General features: G+C 38.1%; 2 protein-coding genes across 2 annotated transcripts; both read left to right on the top strand.

Annotated features, from left to right (window-relative positions):
* The first annotated feature begins 227 nt into the window (after positions 1-227).
* On the top strand, positions 228-9,872 carry ctsc (cathepsin C). The gene is made up of 8 exons (XM_024276569.2): positions 228-691; positions 899-1,044; positions 1,440-1,594; positions 4,663-4,818; positions 5,985-6,103; positions 7,343-7,474; positions 7,678-7,910; positions 8,940-9,872. The coding sequence occupies exons 1-8, from the start codon at positions 538-540 to the stop codon at positions 9,204-9,206; spliced, it is 1,362 nt and encodes a 453-aa protein (XP_024132337.1). The 5' UTR covers positions 228-537; the 3' UTR covers positions 9,207-9,872.
* Positions 9,873-11,633: 1,761 nt separating this feature from the next.
* Positions 11,634-22,503, top strand: rab38a (RAB38a, member RAS oncogene family). Its single transcript, XM_024276570.2, has 3 exons — positions 11,634-12,194; positions 16,931-17,211; positions 20,511-22,503. The coding sequence occupies exons 1-3, from the start codon at positions 11,993-11,995 to the stop codon at positions 20,664-20,666; spliced, it is 639 nt and encodes a 212-aa protein (XP_024132338.1). The 5' UTR covers positions 11,634-11,992; the 3' UTR covers positions 20,667-22,503.
* The last annotated feature ends 466 nt before the right edge of the window (positions 22,504-22,969 follow it).

The raw sequence follows: 22,969 nt of genomic DNA, 5'->3' as shown, positions 1-22,969 counted from the left end.
TACAATGATTAAAGTAAAAACCTGATTTCATTTATGCTGTAGCACTCTTTGACCGGGAACTTCCCCTGCGCATGCTCACATGCTGGTGGGTCACATGACGAGGAAAACGAAAGTACATAAAGATCAACAAAGAACAACAGGGAACAAGAGCGCGAGCTCAGCTCTGTTCCTGTTTCGTTTATTTGTTATGAAAAGGCTGGATGACAAACTCGCTGCACTCATTAGGTTTAAGATATTTTCCTTGTGAACTTATAATTTTAAAGTAAGGTTTATTTTACTATCACAATATACATTCCTACGTCTGCTATACGTGTTTGCTAGTTTATTGTCCGAGCAGCAAATCTTGCGCATGCTCAGTTTTAAGGAGGTCTTGAGTGACTTATCTTGTTGAGATAACTCCAACAGAGAGCTGTCAGTTTGCAGTCAAAACTGTCTGGAAACGGGGCAGCAGTGCAGGAGGAGCTGAAGCTTTCATGTTGAGGGACTTTTCCCAGAGTTTTTGTGGTGTTAGACAGACACATTAGCTTTGGTAAAAGGATGAAGCTTAGTGGAGTTTGTGTGTTCCTGGTTCTGCTTGTGGGGGCCTGGGGTGACACACCAGCCAACTGCACCTATGAGGACCTGCTGGGAACCTGGGTGTTCCAGGTGTCCAAGGGGGGACACGACCAGTCCGTCAACTGCTCTGTTGAAGGTAATAACTACTCTACTGAAGGAAGGAAAAAGAAAAAGTGGGAAAGAACTGTTCAGATTACAGTTATATGACATGCTGAGGCCTGTTTTTTCCCAGAAATACAAAACATTTCCAATTAAGTTATCTTGTAAATAGTTGAATTTTCCTTAAAATGAGACAAATGTGTAATAACATGTTTTTTTCTGGACTTATGACACGTTCCCTCAGCTACAAGTGAGAGCTCAGTGACTGTGACCCTGGAGAAACTGTCTGTAGCCACAGATGAGCTGGGGAACACCGGCTTCTTCACCCTCATCTACAACCAGGGCTTTGAGGTGGTTCTTGGAGGCTACAAGTGGTTTGCCTTCTTCAAGGTAAAAAAAAAGAAAAAAAGATAGTTTGTGGCAAAAATGTCCCATCAAATCAAAGAGGATTAATATATTTTTGGTGCTTTTTGGACACTAGGTGGAAGGAACTTGTCACAATTTGTCAGTTTCCTGGCATGTTCCTCTGGTGGTCATGTGCTTTTTCTGCATCGCTCACATGACACTGCATAGTAGGAAGTGTCACAGACATTAATTTTATAATCTGCATTATGGTTTATCCATGTCTGCTACCACTTCCTCATTTTTACAGTACTCTCCTTTGATTTGTCTCAGCTACCACATTTTTGACTTGGAAATATCTTAATGTGGCTAAATACTAAAATTTGAAATAATGATAGGATAAAAATAAAAACTCTAATCCGTTTGTGTCCTCTCGTCTTCAGTACTCCCAGAAAGGCTCTGAAGTGACCAGCTACTGTGACCAGACCCTGCCAGGGTGGGTGCATGATGTCCTGGGACGCAACTGGGGCTGTTTTGTGGGGAAGAAGGTGAAGTCAGTGCCACGCCGGACAGACTACAAGCCCATCCCGAACATCAGGTATAAAGAAATAATATAACATGAACACTGTAAGAACACCAGAGTTGCACTTTGTTTTGAGTATCCCACCTCAGCCATGAAACCAGTTCAAAGATTAACTTAAAGGTGTTAAATATCGAAACACAGCTGTCAAATTATACCCAGATCATTTTACAGCTTTCATGTGGGTTCAAGATTGTTTGTAATTTAAGAACATACATTTTCTTTAAAGGTAAAACTGTTAGTAAAAAGTTCCCAAATTAATACAGCATTCACGAATCAACTTTCCTTGAAAATAAAACATCTCATGTAGGAATGTACTGAATATTTTTAGCCGAATATTGAAAAAACAAACTTTTTTTTTTCTTCAGTGGGAGTGAGATAGTTGATTAGTAGGGTGTGATGCAATCAATTTTGATTGATCAACGTGCATCAATGAGCTTTCTTTAAAATGTCGACAGTTTGGAGGTACTTTTAAAGTGAAAACGTTTGTTTTGTTTAAAGCCCTAGCCTAATATAAATTAAAACCACTGGTGTGGTCACTGGAAAGGCGAATAATATGATAAAATGAAGTAAATAAAAAATAAAAAAATCAAATTATTTGAAAAAACATGTCTACAATTTATTCAGGGCTATTTTTTTAATACAAAAATAATAATAAAAAACTCAACATTTGGTATTCAGTAACTATTTGGTATTCGATCAGGCAATTTAATTTTTAGTTTGGATTTGGCCTCAATTTTCAGTGATCTCACTCATAATATCCTTGTTCATGAAAATGGATAAAATGTAAAAAATTGTTTTGATATTTTTTGTATTGATAACAGATGCTTTTGTTTAAATAACAAAATCAATTTATGCAGGTTTTGCAACTTCTGACATACAGGAAATAAAAATATTCACACTATATTTTTATTCAATTTTATTCATTTTAAATTTTCTGTTATTACTGTAAAAAAAAAAAAAAAGACTTCTGGCTTCTTTGCATGTAACTTTAACTCTAACTCCATAAATAAATTAGTTTGTGTGGAGCCTTACAGACAGTGAAAATTAATCTTAATATGGCCAGTTGGACTTAAGTGCTGAAAATTAATATCTATATTAACTCTGCAACATTTCAAATTAAAACTACTTCCTGTCACAAACACGTACACCCCAAAAAACTAAAGTTTTCTCTGTCATTCTGCATAGAGACGGAAGCAGAGATGCTGTGTTGATCTCTGTATGTTTTTTATGTGCGTTGTGTGTTTATTTTAATTTACACAGTCTGTTTAGATACAAAAATATGATCACATTTGTAAATTGCTGTGTTTTATTGTGAAAAATTGGTTATATTTTGAAATTTGACCAGATTTTGGCGTAACTTCTTGCCTGAATTGATGCGGAACGCTCGCGGCTCGCGCAGGAAATAGACCACACTTGAGGAACTTTTAGGTACCTCAAATGTGTTCAAAAATGATTTTCAAACCAGTTGAAGTTTTTTTTTTCTTTAGGAAGAAGAAAAATCATCAGAAATTGATTTTTAAATTATGACAACTACCATGTGGCGTTGCACAAAAACTGTTTTCTGCAGGGGGTTTCAGAAGTTTTGGTTCGATTTTTCTTTCCAAGATGCAAATTCACGACTGAGGTTTTCACATGGAATCTCTGAAGCGACATCACAAATGAGATGGATCAGAACACTGCAGCTCACTGTCTGTCCCGCTGTGCTTCCACAGTTCAATCAAACATAATGACTTATCTCCAGGTTCTGTTTACCAGAAGCACAGCCTTCATGCTGCCACCGCTTTCAAGCTTATCTGTCCACAAAATAGTGGCAGTTATTGGAAGAGCTTTGAAAAAAGTCAGGAGAACCCCAATACAAAAGACATTTCTTTGATTTTTTTTTTTTTGTTGCCATTTTTGTCATTTTTGTTGTGAGACATCACATGACTGTGAAAACCTTTAATCAAATTTGGATGTCTCTGTAGTGGAGGCTTCAGCATGCTTTGGGCTTTTGCTTTTGGATAAGGATCTGAAACAGACCTCAAAAAAACACAATGGACTGACTCAAAAGGCAGAATCTGAACATTTTGCCACGGCTGCGTCTGTCCCTGGAGCGAAACCTCATTTAAAAGGCATCAAAAGAAGAGTGCACGCCTGACAGCTCCAGAATTTCCCAGAAACTGGAAGCATTTTGCTGGTAGACTGAGTGAAAAAGCCCCAAACGGGAGCAGAGAGACTCCACACTGGGGCAGAAATCAAACTAAGAATGGCATTTTTACTGTTTTTTTTTATTTATTTAAAAAAAAAACTTTTAGAAACTTATTTAGAAAATATGCAATATTGCAAATTTGTGTTTGTCATTTTTTTCAGAAATGTGATGTATTTTTAATCCGAAATTATCTTTGGCAACAGCATCTCTCCTTTTGTTTACACATCATAATTCACCTTTCGTGTTTGCACATTATATTTCATGAGAGTCTCAAAAGACGGCGACCTTTTGACCTGAGAAGCAGACTGCCGAGCATCTAAATGAAGACACAGAAAGTTTAAATGCTAAAATCATAAATCAAACACTGCGAGAGGCGAATAACGAGTTCCTCTGCAGCGTCGAGGCTACACCAGCTCCGGTTTTTCAAAACATGATGCTAATTAAAGTTGGTGCTGCTCCTTCAATCCTCGCCCCCAGCCCCCGATGGAAGTTTGTTCTTTGATCTGGACCAGCAAAGCGGCTGCTGTTTTCATGGTCCAGATCAGGCGCTTTGGTGGTTAAAACGAAGAAAACTGGTTCCAAGTTTGGAACTGGAACTGCTTTGATGCAAAAAGGTCAAAAAAGGGAATCTTTATATTTATGTCATATGTCTCCAATAATCCAGTCATCAAAATCAGTCACACCCCCAGCACATTGGGATTCAAAGCAAGTTTGATTCAAGTTTCCTCTTGATTGAAACGATGTAGCCTACATTTGTGTATCTTTCGGAAAAATCTGATTAGAACTGAGAAGAAATACATGCGATTTATTTTATCTATACTTACCAACAGATGTACACAGATGCGCCTTTTTGCATCATTTATCCTCACCGGTTGTGTTGTTTTTCCTCCTCCAGGCTGCTCCAGAAGCCGTACAAACTCAACCAGGACTTCATCCAGTTAATCAACTCTGTGCAAAACTCCTGGAGGGCCGCGCCCCACCCGGAGCACGAGACCTACACCTTACAGGAGCTGCACTACAGAGCGGGGGGGCCCGCCTCTCGAGTCCCTGTGTGAGTGTTTGCTTATAGTCGTACCAAAGGCTAAATCATTGTTCCTGCAGCCCAAAGCAGACGTGCAAAGCATTTCCACTGGACAAGTTTGTGTTTTAGACTGAGCGCACATTTTATTAGAATCTAACATGGATGCCACAAGTCTCTCTTTAAACCTGAAGCGTATGTTAACCACTGAACTGAATAGTGGGGAAAGTGAATCGTTGCATCCCTACTGCACACCACCATATTTACATTAAAAGTGACAAACAATTGTGCTAAATTTAAGAAAGATTTATTAATTTATTGTCCATTACATTGTGGCTTAATATAAGCCGAGTGAAAGAATTTCCTTCATTCTTACTTGCTAATTACACAGCAAAAATAGAATCTTAAGAAAGTAAAAAGATCCTCGTTTTATGAAAAAATTGTCCTATTGTCTGTTTTACAAGAAAAATAATCCTATTAGGAACGTTTTTCAAGAGAAAACATCACATTTTTTCTTAAAATCTTAATTCTTGGTTAGATCATTTTTATGGGGTCAAATTGGGATCAGCTTAAAGTGAATGAAAAAACTGATTTTAAATATTTTTTAAAAATTACATTTGAAAACTTGATTTGTCTTTCTATAGATTTTTTTAAATCCAAAGTTTAGAGCTTTTACTCTTAGCCAGCATTTTTGTTTGGAGAGAAAATTTTCGTGAATGTGTAACTCTTGATTTGTGTGTAACTTTCGATTTGTGCGTGCATAATTCTTGTTCTTGATTTGTAACTTTTTAAATACATTATGTGTATAAGTACAACAATTTAAAAAATAAAAAAAAAATACAATTTAAAATTACAACAGCTTGAAAGTAACTACACACACACATCTTTGAAAAGTACGCAATAATCATTTGTTACGCACACGCAAAACCATATTTATGCACAAATCTGATGTGAGACTCTACACATCTCCAAGATTAGTGTGTAAGTGATCCATTTAAATGCTGCTAGAATGCTGAGTCATCAGTTTTCTTATCAGCGTATCTTAAAATTTCATACAAATCAGGAATTATGCACGCACAAATCGAGGTGAGTCTATTTTCTCTCCATAGTTTTGTGCTTCAAAAATGTTAAGGCTGAAGGTTGTGGTGTCTCCAGGTGAGTGTTGATGAAGGACTCTTCCTTGTTTTTCTATTCTGCAGGCGTGTCCGCCCTGCGCCCGTGACTGCCGACTTGGCCAAGGTGGCTGCAGCTCTGCCTGAGAGCTGGGACTGGAGAAACGTTGGTGGTGTGAACTTTGTTAGCCCTGTGAGAAACCAAGGTGACTATAAATGACGTTTTTACATCAACTGTGTGAAACCTGAGCATCCTTTAGTCACCAAAGATGCCAGCTCTTTATAGAGGCTTGTGAGACCAGAAAAAAAACAGTTGCTTAACATTTAAGAAACTGGAGGCTTGACACGGAGCAGCACTCTTGCCTCTTTCCCTCTTGGCATGATTGGTCACCTGTGTGTTTGTGAACAGCCTGGCGTGTGCATAAAAGGAGATAATGCGTGCTGAGTACTTGGAGTGTCTGGCAGGGCTGCTGGAGGGTTGAAGGATCTGGAGAGAGCATTAGACTTTCTATAGAAGCTCTCTAAGCCACTTTGCAGGGATTTGGAGCCTTTTTTGTTGCTTCAGTGTTATGAGTCAAGCTGATTTCTCAGGTTGTGTCGCTGTTTACAAAGGTTGGTGAGTCTGAAGAAACGGTAAATCCATGTGGCTGGTCTCACAAAAGATGATGCTCATTGTGTACAGCCGAGCCCCCATTTTATTACAAAACAAATCAGAAATGGAAAAGAATTAGGACCGAAAATGCAAAAACAAAATCACTTTACAGTGATTCTACAACTGAGACGTTTTTAGTCATCATTTATAAAATTTCAGCTAGTCCAAACGTTGTACTTTGTGCATTTCAGAATTGCACAGCTATTAGTTATTTTTTATTAGTCTTTTAATTTTCAGCTAAAATCATCCACTTTGATGACCCAAACCTTCACAATTTTTTAGAGTTCTATGATCTTAAAGGACTATTCTTTGGGCCAAAGCACAGGGTGATAAGAAAATGTCTAAAATCTTCATTTATCAAAGCATTACCTTTCCATGGGTTGATTTTCTTCTTAAAAATCACTAAATCAGCCTCTATAATTCCTCTTGACAAAAATGTCACCCTCATTATACTGAACTAGTTGGTAAAAAGACATTTCTTAAGCAAAGGGCAAACGTAGATTAATATTATTGGGTGTGTGAGATCTTCAACTATAGCGTTTGACAACAGTTTATGTATTGAATCCTACAAGCTGGTGAACCCCTATAACCTTCATCCCATGAGATTACAGATTGCTGATATACGTTATAACCTATCTGAAAACATATGCAAATTTGTAAAATGATGAAAAACTGGAAAAAGTCCCTTCTGGACTTTCCTTTAGGAGTGTCGTTTCTTGGAATTTTATCTGACTTATAATGTCATGATCTGCACTTATGTTTCTCACAGCGAATGTCTGTTTGTGTGTTTCAGCGTCATGCGGCAGCTGCTACTCCTTTGCCACCATGGGAATGCTGGAGGCACGTGTTCGAATCCTGACTAACAACAGCCAGACTCCCGTTTTCAGTCCTCAACAAGTGGTGTCCTGCTCCGAATACTCCCAAGGTAAACTAAGGATTTCAGATCGTCCATCCCTAAAGTCTGAATTTTTTGTTACTACATACTTTATGTCCTTAACAACAGTCTGGAATTCCATCTATACCTCATGATTGCGATGTGTTTTCATGAAGCATTTCTATCTTACATCTTTTCCCTGAAATAGAAAGTTAGGACAGCCTAAAAACTTTTGTTCTTGTTGTATTTCCAAGGTTGTGATGGAGGGTTCCCATACCTGATTGGGAAGTATTCTCAGGATTTCGGCATCGTGGAGGAGTCCTGCTTTCCATATACTGCCAAAGATTCTCCGTGCGGTGTTCCTCAAAACTGTGGCCGGTTGTACACGGCGGACTACAAGTATGTGGGTGGATTTTACGGCGGCTGCAGTGAGATGGCCATGATGAAAGAGCTGGTCCACCATGGACCCATGGCGGTCGCCTTCGAGGTTTGTTTATCGCCCTTACAGCTCCATTAGTTTTTTCACTTGCAGCTTTACTAAGCAATGCCATAAAAAGAACCAACTCCACTGAAAATGGCGTTTTTGGTGTTCTGTGGTATTTTTCTTATGATGGAGGACATGTTAAAAAAAAAGGCTCAAAATTCGATTCTTTGTTCGAATTTTTGTTAATCAGGAGCATATTGATAAAGATTGTATTGTGATGTGGAAAAGAGATCCATGTACGTCTTCGTTTTCCTCGTCTGATCTGGTATCTGGCTCAAAACTGTACAGCTCCAATATTGCTCATCATTTTTGTTGTGTTGTGGGTGTGAAGGGCTACAAGCTAACAGGAGAGTGTGTAAACAAAGAGCTCTCAGCAACAGGCAGGGGGTTAGAGGTAGGAGTTTCTCCTTCCCACAACTGAAAAGCAAATTTCTAATGAAATAATGCTACTCTGAAGAAAGTATGTTCTAGAAAACGACACAGGTTTTTGGATTGGATTTTGGCTAAAAACTGCTTAAGTAAAGGATAATGTTTGACGAGGTGTGCATTATCAGAAATAATGCATGACACAGAAGCCTGCACCATCTGACACAAAGCAGAGGTCCATCAATATTTCTTGATAATGCACTCTTCAAAGGGCATTATCCCGCTTATACCATGGTCACTTACTAAATAGAAGCGCATGCCCATTATTATTTCCTGATAATTCCTTCCTCAAAGGGCATTATTCTGCTTATACCATGGCCCCCTACTTAATAAATTATATTCAATCAATTTTTAGTACCGGTACTTTAATTTAGTTATTTTATAGATATAAAACTTTTTTTTCCCCCAAAAAAATTGACTATTGGATACGTGGTGCAATAGGTTGTCATGGTAACGGCTCAGATCTCGCCCTGCAGCTACAAAGAAAAGTACATATACATTACTCCACACCCTGCAGCCAATCAGAATCAAGTATTCATTCCGACTATGGTATGGTCACAAAAGATGACTGGAGTGAGACATTAAAGCCTTGGTGTTTGTCCACAGGTCTACCCTGACTTCATGCACTATTCCGGGGGCATCTACCACCACACGGGCCTCGCAGACCCCTTCAATCCATTCGAGCTGACCAACCATGCTGTGCTGTTGGTGGGCTACGGCCACTGCCACAAGACTGGGCAGAAGTACTGGATTGTCAAGAACAGCTGGGGAACCAGCTGGGGAGAGGACGGCTTCTTCCGCATCCGCAGAGGGAGTGACGAGTGCTCCATCGAGAGCATCGCTGTAGCAGCCACACCCATCCCCAAACTCTAGAAGCAAAAAAAATAATCATGTGCTGCTTGAGGGTTTTTAGAATCAGGTCGATTGCTTTTCTTGCTCATCCTTCAAAGGGAGTAAAAACGAACATAAAAGGGTCAGATCTCACATTTTATGTTCATCCAAATTTTTTAAATCAGGAGTTTTATTTTAATTTTCTTACTGTTTGTTTTCACATGCTGAATGTAAAAAAATGCATACATAGAAACTGGTAAACAAAAACTAAAAGTTTACGTGACGTAAAAGGGAATCCAGTCATTTAGACTTCCAACGATCCGATCTTTCTCTGGATTAGCTTCTAAAGTGGAGCCTTCATCACCGTCTTTGGTTTGATGTTTGCTGATTACACCAATCACTTGTGTGTCGAATCAAGCTGTAACTGCCTGTGCCAACTTAAATCCGAGCAGATTGGAACAAGCTTCAACACTTGAAGGGAACTGAAGAGTCTGTGTTTGATTGTCATTGAACAAATTAGACCCTTTTTTCTTTCTCAGGAAGGCAAAGAGGAGAATTTGCTCCTGCTGCCTGTGATGACATCACGGCTGCCACAATTGTCTGGTTCTCAGGAGAATTCATGCAGGATATCTACTGGGATGAGATGATTTTGTTTTTAATTTCTCATCGTTTTTTAAAGTTTGATGTAATAAAAATGATTAAACTGTGTGTGATGTGGGTAAATGTTTCTTACAGAATCCCCTATGGCTTTACTTTTGTTTTAGCTGATGATTTTAATGGTTATTAATATTTGATCAGCAGAAAAAGTAGAGCTATTTATGCTCTACAAATTTAATTCTTTTCATGCATTAAATAAAAAAAAAATAGAAGTTTTACCCAGACTTGGCTGCAGTTTTACTTTTTTTTCCATTAAAAAAGAAACTGCTGTTTAAAAAAAAGCATAAAGACTTAAAAACTAATCCTCCAGACAGTCGGAAAATCTACAGGAGACACAAGTTTAAGTTGATGGATGCAGCATGTCCTCAGGTAACCAACATGGGGGTGGTAGTGTGATGATTTGGAGCTATTTTCCTGGAGTAAATGCGAGGATGAATTCTGCCATCATAAAGGATTCAAATCTGTCATCAGTTTTGGATCTCAGTTTGAAGCTCACTTAGGATTTTAGGACAATGATGCCAACTGTAACAAAAGTTTGAAAGGCTTCATATAAACAGAACAAAGACGAGTCAAAATCCAGCAATTTGATTGAGATACTGTAGGCTTTAAAAAGGCATCTTGTGCCAAAACACTAATAATATGTTTGACAATTGGAAACAAAAATCCTGCAAAAAGGAGTGGACCAAAATTCAGTAAAAGATTCATACTCACTTAAATTTCCACTTTTGACTTCTTGAAAAAACATTTCCATTTATTTATGATTATCATGATGCTCTTGTCAAAGTGCCTGCACTACTACCGTACAATGTCTTGGATGGTGGCAGTCTGAAATCGGATGAACTTCAGACAACTTTGGGGACCTTGAAAACCCTCCTATCAGTCGATTATTATGGTGTTGCAACCCAAACCTCCATCTGCCGAATTAAAAAACCTGTGAAAAAATATGACCGTAGTCTTAATTGAACTTGGAACTGGTTTATGCTCTGTTGAGGCTGCATTTAGCTTTTTTTGTCTTTGTCTTTTATTTATTTATTTATTTGTTTATTTGCAGTGTTTTTTTTTAGTTAATTGTGCAGGCCATCCCACTGGAGGGCAATCACAGCATTTAAGGGGACATTGCCCCCCTTGAAATATGCCTATATCCGGCCTTGAGAACCAGTAGGTTTTGTAACCTTAACAATTAACACCTTCATCAAAACACTACATGTTGTGTTCAATGAGATCAGAATCATCTACATCAGGGGTGTCAAACTCAATCGCACAAGGGACCAAAATCCAACAGGATAAACATTTATTGAACGCTCTAAAGCTAAATTTTTAAAACTGTAACTTTTAAAAATAATTATGAACTAGATATTTATCATTACCTGCGATAATGCTAGTGTGAATGCTGTAAGCTGAATTTGGCCGCTGAAGATGCTCAAACGGATAGCTAAAAATGCTGAAGTTCATAGCCAGCTAAAATATTAGCCAAACTCCAAAACAGCCTAAAAAAACTTTGTACAAAAGCCTAAATAAGGCAAAACCTTTAGTGTGTGGCTGAAATATTGGCCTAACTTCAAAATAGCCTAAAAAAATGTTACTAAATGCCAAAATAGTCCTAAAAGGGTAGCAGAATACCAATTTTTAAGACTTTAAAACAGTAACTTTTTAAAAGTTATCGTTATTCCAGAATAAATCAATTTAAACCTTAAATTACTTTTAATATTTTACTCTTCATAAAAATATATTTCGTCAAAATTATACAAGTTAGAAAAGAGAACAAGATAACATCAGGCCGTTAATAACAATAAAATAAAATGATCTGGAGGGCCGGATAGAATTACTTGGAGGGCCGGATCCGGCCCCCGGGCCTACATGAAGCCATGAGGACTAAACTCTTCTCCTCTGTGGGTCAGTCAGCTCCCATCTCCCTGGATCTCCCTCACAGGCTGCTGTTGCGCAACACGGTCCCTCCCTGGAAGCGGGTCGGTCACAAGGAGGACCCACACCCCTGAGCTCCACTTTCCCCGCGTGGCTCAGGGCTGTAGCAGCCTCCTCTCTCCTCTCCTCTGCCTCTCACTCCCCAGACCTCCAGTCCTCCCGGCCCCCTTCCGCCTTCATCCCCCGCGTCCTCCTCTCCTCCTCCACAGTGGATTCATGCGCAGCTCTCGCCCTCCTCCTCGGTCGCCATGCAGAACAACCACCACAAGGAGCGCCTCTACAAGATCCTGGTCATAGGAGACCTCGGGGTGGGTAAGACCAGCATCATCAAGCGGTATGTGCACCACAACTTCAGCCCCAACTACCGAGCCACCATCGGGGTGGACTTCGCTCTCAAAGTCCTCAACTGGGAGCAGGAGACGGTGCGCCTGCAGCTGTGGGACATCGCAGGTACAGAGAGAAAACACAACTCAAAGACTTCAAACATAACTCAGAAAAATATGAGGGCCTCATCTTTAACATGCAATTATTTTTACATTTATAATTATTATCTTTTATCAAATAAAAAAATGAGTTGATGGTTACTCAACTTAGAAATTTAACTTAATAAAAAACTAATATTTTTGAATGTAAAAAATTACAGAGCTGATATATTATTTGATTTTTTTAACTTACATTTTAATAACTAATGATTTTTAATTCCATAAATAAAACACAGGTTTAAAGCTAGTGAGTGATTTTTTAAGCGCCGAATTTAAAAGTTTTACATTTCTTTGACGTTCTGACTCATTTTTGTGGGTACACCTGCTAAAACACACAAAAAAGCCTTAAAATAATAGACAAAAAATCTGTCTTTTGTGACTACCTTACACTTAAGAAACAAAAAGACACTATCTTTGCAAGAGAAATATGACTGAGAAAGTTTTTCTTAAACAAAAAATATTGTAACTTTTCAACCGTTAACACAATCAATGTAATTCTAGTAGATTTTGAAGGAGAAAAGCCGCTTTTCTCCTTCAAAATCTACTAGAATGACATTGATCGTGCTAAATATCAAATAATTACAGTAAATCAAAGAACACTATCACTGTTAAAGGGTTAAGAAAACATAGGGACTAGAATTTTTGGCAATTATTTTGCCTATTTAAACATTTTTTTTTTTCAAATTTTAATACTTTTTAACTTATATTAATGGGGATTGTTTTTGCCGTGTTGCCATTGGCTACAACCTCCCGTTTCAAAGCTGTTTGGCAACACAGACCAGTCATATGACCTCTCACTTATGTATTACAGAGTGTTTACAGTACCAACTTGCAATGCTCGACTTTTTACTTTTACCTGAAGATTTTTCCCCTTTCACTACACTTTTATTTTCTCAACCAAAACCCTTGGATTTGCTGTATTTGCCCCGTGGCGACCTCAGACATCAGAAATGATCTCTGTGTTGCTCCGGGACGCCGTTGGGTAAGATGACAAACCTAAAGGCTCCAGCAGTTTGGTGTCACATGAGTGTCGGCTGAGGTTCAGAAGAATCCTCTGACCTGCTGCTCGCTCCCCTCCTGAGTGCTCTCTCCGGCGAGCGCAAGCAGTCATGTGTCTCAAACTCATGTGAAGGAGATTTGAGGCCCTGGACCTTGTACACAGAAAGCTTTTATTACAAGCTAAAGAGCATTTTTCAAAGGGAAAAAATATCTATCTTTGTGCTGCAGCCCACAGTTGAAATATTAGAAAGATTTGCAGCCATTTTTCTGATCTGAACTTTTTCCAAAATGACTCATTAAGATTTCATGACATAGAATCAAACCAAAAATACATTTTGCATAGATGTTTTTAAAAATGGTCCTTTTTTTCTTCATTTTGTCAAAACCCACAGTTTGAGAGGATTAATGATACTCTAAAGTGATTTGTTGACACAAATCTAATAAATCACCAGTTTGTTTTGGAGCTTTTCTCAGGATAAACAGCTTTCTATTTTCGTGTGTTTTGAGATCTGGGCTCACAGGGTGACAGAAGTTGTTCATCAGGCCTTAAGCTCACATGGAACGAGTCCAGAGCTCGTTTCGTTGGTTTCGTATCCGATTCCGCCTCATGAATTTACACTGATCGTGGAGGATATGGGAGTGGAGCACTTTAGCTTCCTGAGTCCTTGAGCCCTCATGGTTTGAGGCTTTGGGGTCACGTTTCAGCTCTCACTCGAAATGTTTTTTTTTTAATAATTTTGTGAAACTGCAATCTTCACTCCAAATATTCTCAACCCTCAATAGTGTGGGGCCTTCCTTATATATATATTTTTTATATTTCGAAAATAAATCTGAACTCAGACAAAAAAACTCAACACAGAGTAACATTTTATTAAACATTTTATCTTTCTGCTACTCTGCAATGAGTTTTATGTTTTTGGTGTATTTTCCCCAGAGTTCAGTTTTACTAAACTTACAACATTAGAAGCCCTTACCTGACCTTAATCCCCTATGAAAAAAGTGTCTCTATTTTTTTTCTGTAGTTTTTTTCGGTCATTATTTTGCACTAATTCTCAGCTTTGTGTGTGTTCTTTGTTTAAGAAAAAAAACCTAAAAAAAGAATTTAACGTTTTATCTGCCATTTTTTTATCTGAGCTTTTTTTTTAAAGATGGAATAGAAATGTGCCTCTGATATAAAGCTACAACCAGAACAAATAAAAGATAGTTTTCCTTTATTTTAAAAAGTAAAACAAGGCAAAAAGTAATAGGAAATCACAAAAATTAAGCAAAAACGCTTTTTTTAAGTGTAAATGTGCAAAGATAAAATAAAAATGTTTCAATACAAAAACAAAACAAAGATAAGGTCAAAAAATGTGATTAATGTATTTTAAAAAAACAAGTGAACCTCTTCTTTACATTATGTTTCAGGGCTATATTCCAGGGTACCCCAAGTGTGTGCCATAATTCGCTATGTTTGCTTTAAACCTACATTTCAAAGTAAATAATATTTGGATTAAATTCTAAATGAAAACTATCCTATCAGCTGGTTAGAGCATCAGTGACGTCATTGTGATCGTCAAACTCACTGGTGAGTTCAGAGACTAGCTCTGAGGGTTCAGCTGTGTACATTAAACTAAGTGGTTTGAGAAAACTTTTTTTATTGTCCATAGTTTGTAAAACAGTCTTATTTTGTGAGAACAAACATTTTAAAAATACATTCAGGTGTTAAATGTAAACGCAAAATTCTCACTTAATTAAATTAATGTTTACACTTTTCTAAATGTTTGTAAAAACAAGTGAGGATTTTAACAAGTTAGATTTAAATTCCTGAATATTTCTAACAAAAATAGATATATTTTTAAAGCAATTTGCCTGATTCACAAGTTTGTTTATAAAATAAACATCTTGTGTGTTTGTGCCTGGACTGTTAAAGCTTTAAGTATATTTTCTATTTCTTTTTATTATTTGTTTTTATTTGCTTAAAACGTGTAGTTGACTTTTCAGAATAGTATCTAATAGAAAACTATTGTTTTATTGTAGCTGCAGGGATATTTTGGTGTTTTGTACATTTAGAAAACATCATTCTCACTTCAATAAATACAAATCCACAGGAGATTTACAACTGCAAGCGCAGTTGTGTGGCTTGGAGGCGCCACCCACCACTTGTCTTGCCGTCTCCTTTTACTTTTCCTCGCTGCCTCACTCACACCTTTCATCCTCGGCTACCCTGTCAGAGCTTCATTTGACAAAATCATGAAAAAAAAAAGTTTTTTCAAAATGGCGGCTTTTCGGTTAGCTTCATCTCCATTTTTTTTTTTTTTTTTTGTAATTTTTTTACTTGTACACATAGTGTATTATATGAGTTACAAATCAAGAATTATGCATGCATAAATCGGGGTAATAGGCCAAAGCCTTCCTTTTCCACTCCAATTCTGAAGCATTCACTTGCAGACAAATAGATCTTTTAGCGCCTTAATTTTCCTCGTCTGAGTTGGTTTCTGGCTCAAACCTGTTCAGCTGGATAGCTCCAATATTGTGTGCCGTTGTTTGGCTATGCTAATGTTAGCTTGGGGATGTGAGCAGCTGTAAACTAGTGTGAGGGAGTGTAAACAAAAGCTTGATGGGATACGAGCGCAGCTAATTTCTGCACCAACAGTCCCGCCCACAAACCAGAATGGTATTTCTAATGAACTGCAGAACAAGTTTTTTCTTTGTTTTGCTAAAATGTAAAAATTGCTAAATTGCATACTTTGCCACAAAATGGCCGCTACGTTTTAGTGGATTTAGAAAGAAAATAAAACCGCACAAGAGATTTTGGCCTCATTCATTTCTCTGTTTGCCCACTATGATGTCATAAATTTGGGTGATGGTTGTTCACCGGGTACTAGGTGTGTGTAAATTTTGGTACATTTTTGAGTACCAAAATTGAAATAGTAATTTAAAATAGTGAAATAGTAATTCAAGGGCGCCTTAAGAAAGAAGATTTGTGAACACAAGCTGGTCCGAAGGATTATTGAAATTTGGAAATGAAGGATTTCAGAAGGTCAAACATCTTGTTGTGGATTTTTTGAAGTCCATGACTGTTCATGTAACCTCTCATTCTTTATTAGATCTGGAGAGGGTCACCTTTTTCTTTAAAGACTGAGAATGTTGTAAAAGAGAATAAGTTTGTAGGAGAATCTGACCCTTTTGTTCTTGAGCGGAGCTGTCCTTCTGCCAGCTGTTGCTGCCGACCCTTCCCACCTGCTCAGAGGAGTTGTTTTTGGTTAGCCCAGAACGTGACTTTGTGCCTATAAGCAAGCATCCCTCCAGGGCTGTTTGTGCTTTGGTTCAGTTTGTGGAGGAGAACATTAGTTTGGCTGTAGTTCGTCATCTGGGCTTATCAAATTAATTTCCCCTTCATGAATTCTGGCAGAAAAATGAGCAAAAGATGCATTTGTTGCTGGTTCGTCCTGCCTCAATCCGTCTAATCGGTCTCTCCCTGCTGATTCTCAACAGGAAGAACCTGAATGCAAATGTGTGTATCTGAATGTGTGGAGTGACACTTGCCAGTGTGGCTGTGAGGACATGAGTAAAACACATGACTCATTAGTAACATGTGATTTTTCCTGTAAAGGCCACTCTGTAAATAACATCCATCAAAAATGGAAAATATTCGTTTTTCTTGGTGCATCTGAAACAAACTCCTGATGTGTCCCTTTCTGCGTGTCCGTTTGTGTTTTCCAGGTCAGGAGCGGTTCGGCAACATGACCCGCGTGTATTACCGCGAAGCCATGGGGGCGTTCATCGTGTTCGATGTGACGCGGCCCGCCTCCTTTGAGGCTGTCACCAAGTGGAAGGAGGACTTGGATTCCAAAGTGACTCTTGCCAACGGGAAACATGTAGCCACGGTGCTACTGGCTAACAAATGTGACCAAGGTCGGGATGTATTGACCAATAACGGAATAAAGATGGACCAGTTCTGCCAGGAGAACGGCTTCGTGGGATGGTTCGAGACATCTGCCAAGGTGAGGCAGCCGACACACATCCAGAAAGACCACATTTCAGTGGCGGTCCACGCTGGCGTGTCAGCCGGCACGCTCTGTTCACATGTCCTTGAGAGGCAGCTGGCATCCTTGACTCTCTGACTCAGCAGCCGATTATTCTGCCAGGATGCCACTACAGGATGAGAAGTATTCTTCAAGTGAGCAGACTTCACAGCCTCGGCATTTGCATATGAATGAAAATTCAGTCACAGCGCTCTGCCGCTTTCATGCAGAGACTCAGCAGACGTTCCCTCTGTTTTTCCAGGTCAGCTGCACATCAGGTGCTCTGTCATCCAGACAAGATATCCAGGAATGTGGAGGGAATAAATCAGAGCTTCTTTTCCACTTGCTGCTCGAGTCAGAAAGGATTTGTTTCATATTTTGAATCCTTTTTGATTACATTTCCTGCAAAAATAAATCTTTTGATGCTGTCTGCTCAAGAATGTGTGTTTTTGAGTGTCTTTTAACGTCAGACCCTGGCTTTACCAAGTTCAGAGGCTTTTTCACATTCCAGCAGGAGTCTGAGCAGATCTGGCGCCATCGTTCCACAGTCACGTCAGCTGAGAAACCTTTCTGAAAATGAATTGATTCTGCATTATAATGTGCAAAAAGATCAGCATTCCCTAGCATCTGCTGGTCACATGCTGGGATGCACACACATGCACACACATGCTCATGCACGAGGTCCAGACAGGCATGGATGAGTACTCTGATTACATTCATACAGTCAAGCTGGTATTTCACCAGTTTAAACCAAAGACGTTTTAAATCATACCCAGAAAATTAGAAATATGCCTTCTCTTAAAATATTTTTTTCTTTTTTCCTTCTGCAACTTTATTCCAAAAACACTTTTGGGATTCCTGTCTTGGGATTTCCTACAAAAAACTTTTTTTTTTTAAATCCAATGAGGCTAACTTCTTAAAAAAATCTTTGTAAAGTATTAAATCATACAGAGGAAACTGTTAATTTACTCTACAATTGATTTGTTTGAGGCTAATTTGTGGAAAAGAATGCAGTGCTAAGTGTCTGATCAGTGTGCTGTGGGTTACACTCCAACACTCTGCTCAAGGCCCGCCTGTGGCAGCCAGGAATCTGACGAGTGGGTGGGAAGGGAGGAAAATAGACTTTAACACCCGAGACACTCATTTAGGAAACCTGAGTTCACCTCCTGCTTCCTTTAGACTCAGTTTTTTTTTCATTGTACTCGCAGTTTAAAGATGAATATTCTGTTTTTTGGTGTTTTTAACATGTTTTTGTATCATTTTTCTAATGATGGAGGATACATATCAAGAAAATTAGGCTCAAAATGGCATTTCTGAGTATTTTTTGAATCAGGAGCAGAGGAAAAATGCCATTTAAAAAAGCCTGTAGCTGTGATGACGTGCTACAGTCAATTCTGACACAACCACTTGTATGTATGCCTTGGTTTTCTTGATCCAAGCCGGCATTTGGTTCAAAACTCTACGACTGGATAGCTGCGATATTTCTCATCACTTTTGTTGCACCGGTAATGCCAGGTTGGGGTTGTAAAGGGTAGTAAGCTAGTGGAAGTGTGTGTAAACAAAGGGATCATGGGAAGTCAGGGGAGGCTTACTCCACGCCTATAGTCCTACCCACAACTCAGAGGTGAATTTGTAATGAACTAGTGCCGCTCTTCAGAAACTATGTCCTAGAAAGCAGCAGTTTATTCACCTAAAACGACATAATCATAATTAAAAAAACACTTTTACATTAGATCAAAAGATGATTGGAGTTGGACTTTGAGGAGCTTCTCATCTTGATTAGTTATTAATGCAGCTAAACTAAAAGAGAAGAGGAGCAACTCACACAGAATCCTGTAAATAACCTTGTGAATGTTTGTGTTGTTTGTTGAAACCAGAGCAGTAATCAGCCAATGAACAGGAAATTAATTGGTACTGGAGTTTTTAAATTATGCACAGGTTAATGCGGTGTGTGAAAACCACTGGTAGATTTTTGTAGTATGATAAGTGTAGCTGTTGCATAGATTTGATCAGAAACTGAAAGATATTTGTTCTGCTTTTCACTGAAGTGAGATCTTAGAGGCTGAATGTTCTTGTGACTGCTGCTGTAATTTAAGTACTATTACCAGTCAGAAGAGTTACTTCAAGCTCTTATCTGGATCAGTACTGAACCTGTTCTGCATGCATGTGAGTCGGGACTCATAGAAACGCTTTCTGGTGTCTTTGATAGAGTCAAATATTTGATTCTGAATCTGAAATTAGTGCAGAGAAGGAATACTGTTTTACACAGCAAGCTTCCACTAGTTCAGCATCAGTTTAATCTCGACAATTTATAAAATTTCAAATATTTATCACTATCCTAAGTTTTCTGTGTTTAATTGAGGACAAAGCATTCTCAAACATCTACTTTTTTAAAAATTATCTTTAAAATTTTGCCTTTCTACCTTGTAAAGCCAACTACATCACATATTTGACATAAAATTCATTTTTTTTTGTAATTAAGACATTCTTTAAACTGTTTGACGATAATACAAACATTTTTGAATTATCTTTTTATTTATTTAATGAGATTTACAGTATCAATTATGATATATTGGGTGATTTGCAACGTTTTTGCTCTCAAAAATGTTATTTTAAGATGCAAAAATACTAACATGAAAAAAGGCCTTATTTACCCACTGTCTCAAATTTGTTCCACACATTTTCAACATGATGTAATTGTATTATAAAGACTCATCGATCAATTAATTATTTCAACACAGCACATGGTCACTTAAAAAACATAACAACATACGGGTTATTTTCCCCATAAATGTTATAAAATTCGGTAAATGTTTTCTGCCACAAGTATTTTTCAAATTTCCTTTTGAAATGAGCAGGAAAAGCCCTTTTACTGGAGTAATAATGAACTACAGTGCAGAAAACAGACCAAGTTGTGTGTTTTTAAAGAAAGTTTGGATCATCTGGTGAAAAAGGGTTCTCAGAAATGTGTGTATAAAATATGACACAGATGGTTATGTAGAGTTAAAGTTATGTTTAACTCTTATACTTTAAAGTTGGCCATAATTATTGCAGTGTAACACCTATAATTCATTTTTTTTTCTTTAGAAACTGAAATGAGCAAAAACTTTAACTGAATTTATCTGAATATAATGTGTTTTAATTGAATTCCATCAAACCAAATTTGACTTTTTCTCTAATAGCATTGACATTTGAACAAATATACCCATATTCTTCCCATAAATAACATGAATGTGACATAATACTTTTTAATCTATTCGTCTTCATCTCGTTTCCAGGAGAACATCAACATTGATGAGGCGGCGAACTGCTTGGTGAAGCACATTATTTCCAGCGAGAACGACATGCTCCAGTCAGAGGTCCCCGACACCATCACCCCTCAGTTGGAGAAGGACAAAGGCGGGACTTGCTCCTCCTGCTTCCGATCCCAGTAACCTTCCCGCCTGACAGTTGGACACCTTTTTTTAAAAAAAATCTAATTTCACACAAAGTCAAGTTTGTGTGGGAGTAAGTGGAAGAAGCCTTTTTTTTCACGGTTTTTGAGGAGGACGGCACAAACTCCAGCTCTCTTCCTGTCCAGCAGCCTGAGGCGGCGGTGGTGGTGTGGGGGGTAGAGGCTGCTGGCTGTAGGAATGGATGGATGGAGACAGAAAGAGGGAGATGGATGCAGCTGTGTGCACTTGTCAAAGCCAAGGTCACCCCCCACCACCCTCCTCTTCCTCGGCTGCAAGCTTTGACAGTGCCACTTTGGTTGCCACGGTGACGCCGTTAACACATGCACACAGAGAGAAAGACTAACACTTATACATGCCATAAGTGATTCCCACATCTACAGCGCTCTTTATCAGATTCCGAGGTTTTCGCTGCAGATGGTAAATTGTCTGCAAAAAATTTGGCCTAAATTAAGAGAAAGAACTAACCAAACCTCTATCATTTTTCAGAGGACAGCATTTATTGTTTGATCTTATTTTTGTTGCACCAATATAGCACATAATATGTATGTTATTAAAGTGCCTTTTCCAACATGTGGCATGCATGATATTTAATATCTTTAACAGATACCTTTATTACATATTTATTAGTGCACTTGAAAGTGCATGTTGTCTTTTCCTCTTTTTATTAATGAGGTAGAATTGAACTCATTACACTGATGAGATGTTTAAATTTTTATGATAAACTTGAATGAATGTGTATTAATGAAAGTTGCATTAGAGCAACTACTGTGTCTTAATAACTATATTTTCCGCACAGTAGGGCACATCGGATTATAAGGCGCACAGTCAATGAGAGGTTCAAAGTTTTGTCATATATGAAGCACACCAAACTATAAAGCACATTAAGCGAGACAAAAAAGTCAGAGATAAATCTGTCAGTCTGTCCGACTTCATTAACGGCGTTCACAGTAACTGCAGAACTAGCTTGTAACATGTTAGCCATGTTAGCATATTGCTGTAACTTCCATTGTTGTTTATAACACATAAAAAACAGACTGATAATATTAAAATAAATGTTACTGTGAAATGGCTAACTCCCAACCGGGTCAAAAACACAGTTTGACAAAACTACACATTACCCACATTAGCATATTCACAATAACACCCAACCAAACATTTTGACAGAGCGCTGTGTACCCCTCAGAAATGCTTCACCATCAGTAACCAGAGTTAATCCATATATAGGGCGCATTAAGTAAGATAAGAGTCAGAGATAAGTCTGACAGTAATTCCAGAACTTGCTGGTAACACTCTACATGTTAGCCATTTTAGAAGTGTTAGCTACATTAGCGCAATACCTGTAAATCTCAACATTGTTTGCAACATGTAAAAATACAGACTGATGCAGCTAAAAAAAGAACATTACTGTGACTACGATAACTCCCAACTTTTCTAATAACCCATTCAAAAAAACACAATCTGAAATTGCTACACGTTAGCTGTGTTAGCATCTAACCTTGTTTTTGTAACTCTTATAAAAACAGGCTAAAATGTTGTTAGAGTGCAGTGTACCTCTCTAAATCACTTCAACAGGAGTAACCAGAAATAATCCATATTAAAGGTGCTACAGATTATATCGTTTTTAAAATAAAATTAAGCCTTTGAAGTGTGCCTTATTGTGTGGAGAATACACTACTCCAGTGGTTTTGTACTCAGCTTGAATTCCACTGTGAAATAGTTGAGAGAAAACATGCAGATGATGACCTACAGCCGACTGACGAACCAAAGATGTTTGAAAGATGTTCATATGATTAAAAGCTCTTTTGTTCAGCTGTCATTTGTCTGTAAAATTCACTTTTATGAAGTTTTTTTTATGACTTGAATAAGTTGCACTTACACAGTCAATGTTCACAGGCAGACGGATGAACTTTTTCTGTACTCATAGTTTTGTAGCTGTTTTTTGTCTGTTCCTGTTGTAGCAGTGAGCTGTCGCAGTATCCTTTATAAACTGCCTGCACAGGATTCAAGGAGGTGACATCATAGGTGTATCCAGGCAACACTGTTTAACCGCTGCCATCGTACTCTTCTCATCCAAAAAGATCCCATCACAGAATAATGACGGCAGGGATTATTATTCGTCAGGTGACAACAGGTTATTTAACAGGTTACTTAACCATAACTTTCCACATCAGCTTGTTTCTTAAATAACAGTGTTGAAAGATGCGTTCTATGGTTGTGGAACAGATATTAATCTTATTGAGTTGAAGCCAAAGAATTCTTGAAACTGAAGATATGTAGAATTA

The sequence above is a fragment of the Oryzias melastigma genome, linkage group LG13 (genome assembly GCF_002922805.2).
Source record: "Oryzias melastigma strain HK-1 linkage group LG13, ASM292280v2, whole genome shotgun sequence".
Taxonomy (NCBI): domain Eukaryota; kingdom Metazoa; phylum Chordata; class Actinopteri; order Beloniformes; family Adrianichthyidae; genus Oryzias; species Oryzias melastigma.
This window is presented reverse-complemented; position numbering and strand designations above follow the sequence as displayed.